Source organism: Cupressus sempervirens, chromosome 4, assembly GCF_028749045.1.
Source record: "Cupressus sempervirens isolate cs-2001-9-10 chromosome 4, ASM2874904v1, whole genome shotgun sequence".
NCBI lineage: Eukaryota > Viridiplantae > Streptophyta > Pinopsida > Cupressales > Cupressaceae > Cupressus > Cupressus sempervirens.
Window position 1 is genome coordinate 432,312,793 of NC_143121.1, and position 6,000 is coordinate 432,318,792.

Below are 6,000 nucleotides of genomic sequence, written 5' to 3' on the forward strand. Positions count from 1 at the left end.
TGCTGTATCAATCTCCTCACATGTCTCATCTTCCACCTCAATAGATAGATCTTGTAAACACTGGTCTTGGGACCCATCCAAAACCTCCTTGGAGTCATCTACTAATACCTGGCAAGGGATATCATATTCGATGCAACTCATAGCATCATCAAATGTATCATCAGATGTGTCCATACTATCTGCATCCACATCTCCTAATAAAGCCTCAACTGCTAGCACCTGACTCTGCACACATGACTCAATGTCAAGTTGTACATCACTAATGTTGGAGAACGAACCACGATCTACTGACTCCACAATAACACCCAAATCACCAACATCACAACTAGGTGACTCCCTACGTGCCTCGGTCCTACTCGAGGAATCAATTGCCTCCTGCACTAGAGCAACACCATGAGATCTCACATACAAATCTCCAATAATAATCCTGTCCTCGAGAGAGCCGAAAGTATCAGTGGTAACAATTGCATGAACTGTCTCTGCACTTATTGTAGCAACAACTCTAGGAGTCTCAACTTGTTGAAGCTCAATGCTTCTATCCTCCGTTGCCACTGACACAATCACATCCCTATGAAATAAGTCCATCATCAACATCGCGGATAGGACTAGTAGGTGTTGTACTAAATATAGGTACATTTGCATTATAGACACATGTCAGGGAAAACTCAAGCTTTCTTCCCTGCAACCTCGATGTCAGTCTTCTAAAGGTAGAAACCATATACCTTGCTGCCCTCTCGATTGTCTCTGAATCCAACAAACTCTCTGCCAACCTTTGTTGACGAGGCTTAAGTTTCTCCATACTCTCTTGCAAAGCATTCATCTTCGCGCTAGCTTCCTCATTACTCCACCGACTTCTAGAATTGCCAGTCCTCCTATGTCTTTCCATGGCGAGAAAATGCTAGAGTGCTGGTCACTCCAAATGCAACAACAAATCTGAAAATAAAATAAATTTCCTACCCCACAGGATGACAAGAAACCGCTTTGATACCATTGTAATATCCCTTGCAATTCTAATTTTAATTTCCTGATTTCTAACCTGAGAGTTTTGTCAAACACTTTGCACAGAAGAGATATATTGTAGATCTAAACTCTGAATTCTTTCCAAAATGCCAAACTAAAAGAGATATGCTTGCAAACTCCAAATGACTAATAATGGCGATGCAAATATTTGTATTTTATTGGAACATATAAACATTGGTTACAAATGAGAAAATTTGCATCTACATCAATAAGATATTAGGGAAACAATTATGATGTAAAACTCTAATATAAATCAGATTACAAATGATCTCTAATTCTTCACATGCCCTAAAATATTCAAATCTATCCTCCATGCAATACAAATGAAATAGATAGGAACTTGGAAAACTGCTCAAGGGAATTTGGATTTTTACTGTAGCAAGTTTCTATAGCAGCAACGACACTGTAGGAGGTCACTTTAGCGACAACATTGTAGCAAGTTATTGTAGCAGCATCACTATAGCAATATTATTGTAGCGATGACAATGTAGCAGCGTCACTGTAGCAATGTTATTGTAGCAACGTCATTGTAACAGTGATACTGTAGTAGTAGTACTATAGCAATATATGGCTTATTCCTTCAATTTTACTCCACAAATCTGGCCCTAGGCCACAAATTTGGCACAATGAAAAGATTGATTTGTCTTCTCCAATAGTTGCAACCCTTCGGAAGATATTTCACCACCTTAGTTATGCAAATCAATGAGAGTGTTTGTTCCCAACGATCAATGTAGCAACTGCAGAATCCCTTGGCTCCACAAGTTATCTAATAGAGTAGATGATAACACATTCAATGATTAACAATGAGGCTGCCCTCCCTATTTATTCTTTTCCTCCAATAGATGGACCTCCTTCTAGAAGAAATAAAATAACATTAACTTTAGTCGCTTTTAATTAAATTAATTAAATATAAAGTCACCTTTTAATTTTAACTTATTTAATGACTTTATAAGAAATTAATTTAATCAATTTCTACTTATTCCTTACTTAGCCTTCGAAGAATGTAAAGGCTAAGAACTCCATCAAGAGGCTAGAAAGATGGGGACATTACAATTTCTGCATCTAGCCTCCAGGAGGCCGAATCAGTAACTTAGTTTTTTAGTGAATTCTATTAGAGTGTGGAAAATAGACTTTGAGTGATTGGATGAAGGCAAGGGAGGACCCAAGTGGATATATCCTACCTCTAGCTTTATGCCATGAAATAGAACATTGAGGAGGATCTTTTAGGTCCTACTCTAGTTCCGCCTTGGAGAAATGAGAACAAAAGGGGAGAAATGCAAATGAATGATGATATTGTATTAAATGGGTGCTAAACCATCATTAAATTGAGATGCTTCCAATTTAATATGGTATAGGTGGAAACATCTTGATTTAGATTTGAAACTCGCATCCTTGATTTAATTGCATTACAATGGCCGTACCAGGAAAGCATCTTTGTGTGTTTCTTTCATCTTTGTCTTGAAATAATACTCTCAATCATTCCATCACTTTTCACCTCCTTGTAGGTTCCATCATGCAATTGTTCCTAGTTCATATCAATCTTTTAGTCTTGGAATCCATTTGCAAAATAAGACCAATGCCATGATCTGTTGATTAGGTAGATCATACGAGAAAAAAAGAGAAGTCGTGAATCTTTCTTCTAAGCTAGATCTTTGCAAATACGGAGCTATGCATATAGGATATGATTGGAAGGCCTTTAAGTAATAAAAGATGGAAAAAGTGGATGAAATTAGGATTTGAAATGAGAGGAAAGATGAAATATAGGTTTTTTCTTAGGCATTGCAAGTGGATAAAATGCAAGTATTTGAAATCTGAATATTTATATTTACTTTCAAATAGGGATCATGTTTTAAAGGTTACTGAAGTATGTGCTAATAAATTGAAGGAAAAATTGAATGAGGTTAATAAGCTCATCAAGGAGCTTAACAATACTCGAGATTGGAGAAAAAATGCAGATTGCTCTTCAAGAAGCAAAAAATAAGATTTTTGTCACTAATCAATTTAGGGAGAAAGAGAAGAGGGGAGGACTAAATTTTTCAAGGAAGTGATTAAGGAACTTGACAACATTTAACAACTTATGACTTGGATAGTTGTCCCAAAAGATCAACTTACAGTATTTTTGGACCAGCTAGAACTTTAGTGTGAAGTGGGAGTAAAGGATAATATTCCGGTTGTTGACAATTCTTTGTTTGAGGTGGATGCTGATTAGGCATTTGATAATCCAGTCTCCGAAATAGGTGAGAGAGTTCTTTCTGACTCTAGTTATGAGAATATAATTGATTGCAACATTTGTGACCTAGGTGCAGTTTCTAGTACTGAGTTTTGGTCACAGAATTGGAGCAGTGAACCGATTTCTAGTGTTAGTATAACTACCTACTATTTGGTCATCTTACACGGGGTTTTGAAATTCTATCTACATAGTACAGATTAGTTGGAGGGATTTAGTGGGTTGGCAATTGAGTAGTTCTTGGTTGAGAATTGATGGTATACATGGTTTGAGCATAGGAGATGGATTTTCAGCTACTCCCTTACTCATGATTCATATGAATCCAGTGGCATTTCAGATTGATTACTGTTGCACTAGTTCCTTTGCACCATTGGTGTTGACATCAACCTTTGAGCGGTTTGATTTTTACATCAGCGACTCAGGAAGGGCTGATATATTTTTTACTGTGTGCCTATGATGGGTGTTATGTACTTCTAGGGGGATCATTTGCAGTTGAAGAGTTTCTTAATGTTGATAGCTTCTTGAGATACTACTATCTCCTCAATATTGACATTTATGACTGCATGATAATTTGGGACCCTGGCATTGATATGTTTGGTGCATCAGTACAAGCATTTTGATGAGTGCATTCACAATTTTGAGCATGATGTTATTTATATCAGAGTAGCTCAATGGATTGTTGGAACAACATTCTTGAAGTTGATATGGGATCCAAGTATTTGGTTACAACACATAGATACACATTACTTAAGGGCAAGCAATCTCTAGAAAGGGAGGATTGTAATGTCCCCTTTTTGGAACATTAGAAAGTCAATTGAATAATTAAATTATAAGTTGTCAAGTCATATAAAATTAAATGACAACTTAGTTTCATTATTTATCATGTGTCAAACTGACTTTTATGGAGCCTAGTGAAAAATTAATAAAGCCATTTTTAGTTAACAAGAGAAAATAAAGAGACAGAGAAAAGGAATATGAAAATATAAGCAGAAGGAAAAATGAAGTCATAGGGTTGTGATCTAAAAGATCGTTTAGATACTCATTCTCATCATGCTTCGTTTATGTTTGATTTTTCTCTTGGAGAATTAAAGGAAGCTTTGACTTTCAGTTCTGAAACCTGAGGATGGAAACCTTCTGGATTTCTTGGCAGATTGGATGGAAACCCAATTCATCTTTGGAGGTGAATTCATGACGGAATTCACAACTGGGCAAATTTGAGAAGATTTCATTTGAGGAAAATATTTGCATAGGTGTTTTCATATCTGTCTGAGAAATAAAGTTGTAACGACTTATCATTCCATATTTCTATTTCAGTCTGATTTCTATGTTATTTTCAATCTAATCTGTAGGATTAAAGAAATCAGTTGCATACATTTTGTTGCTCAAATTTTTGTGATAAAATCTAGAAACAATATCTTAGGGGGGATTCTAAATGTTTGAAAAACTTACTGAATGAAAAGAAAAGTTTCCATAAATGCTCTACTGTTAATATTAAATAACATTTACTGTAAGCAAAAATGTCTGGAAAAGGACAGCATATTTTTATTCTATCCAGCACTCAGATTTCTTATAGTATAGAGCCAGAGTAGGCGACTTACAATCGGTAGACAACCTTGCATGTAATGTATCTTGAGCCTATTAAAAAGCATTCAGTTTTGACTCTTTAATAAGAGAACTTGACAGAGCAGTTTTCTTCAAGATTTCAAATTTAGTTTTGCTGCCCTGATAACATCACCATTTTATAATTTATTATTCTTTTGGGGAAGGGAGGTTCATTCATTATTTTAGGAGATCTTTGGAGGATAAATTGAATTTGATTTATTTTTATTTATTAAGTTAATGTTGGAATGCAAGATACGTTAGATTCTTATATCTTTTGATATGCAGGTTCATGTGTTATCCCTCCCAATTCCGTGCTTCTATTTGATGTAGAGTTTGTTGGGAAACCTTAAAAAATCAACCGTCTCTTTGCATCACAAAAAATGGATCAGTTATATTGAAGATTCTAACAAGGGTATAGAAGTAGTATTGAATCAATGCTTATTAAGTAAAGTGGAAGGGTTCTCCATGTTCAGAAAACTTGTGATTGGATCTGTAGCATTTGTAATTGTAATCGAACCACCATATATATCATGAGTCCTTTTTCATACATCATTTGCATTAAGAGGTTTAGATGAATGACACCATTCCTAACTTATATGTTTTATGTTATACTCTTCTTCAATGGTGAGATCCCTTTACAGCGTTGAGATTTCCAGCAATTGGATAGCTAAATATCTACTTATTAAGCCATTTCAATTGAATTCCAATTATAGAGTTTATTGGGAAATCTCAAGGAGTCAATCTTGGATATCTTACAATGGGGTTTATAAATGCGTGGTTTGACACTTCCAACAATGACCGTATGACACAAGCTTAAAATGATGCTCTTAACAGACTTTTGTTTGCACTTTATTCAACTCAACACTCCACCTACTAATGGACTATACTAAGTTACTGTCCTTATGACGGAGGCTCTCAATTTGGGTCCTACTGATAAAAATGTTAACTACCTAAGTTAACATCAATGCCCAAATTTTTATTCTTATTTTGCTTAAGAAAATTAGATATCATTGCATAAATACAATTTTACAATGGTAAAATAATATATAGTTATTTTTGACTTTTGCAACTCATATATTACCTTACAAATATGATTTTGCAGTAATGAAAAAGAAACAATAGTTTACTTGTAAGTAATATTAATTCCATTT

The 6,000-nt window shown here is 35.0% G+C and overlaps 1 protein-coding gene across 2 annotated transcripts in view; it reads left to right on the forward strand.

Annotated features, from left to right (window-relative positions):
• LOC149561869 (peptidyl-prolyl cis-trans isomerase FKBP13, chloroplastic-like) overlaps positions 1-5,644 on the forward strand; it is a 139,107-nt gene extending 133,463 nt beyond the window's left edge. Inside the window, exon 5 of one of the 2 annotated variants that reach the window (XM_089825398.1) lies at positions 4,398-4,577. In XM_089825398.1, coding sequence (XP_089681524.1) covers positions 4,398-4,465 — 68 coding nt within the window. In that variant the 3' untranslated portion in view covers positions 4,466-4,577. Of the gene's footprint in view, positions 1-4,397; positions 4,578-5,134 lie in introns of those variants that run through there. The other variant, XM_089825399.1, reaches the window with a different exon arrangement.
• The last annotated feature ends 356 nt before the right edge of the window (positions 5,645-6,000 follow it).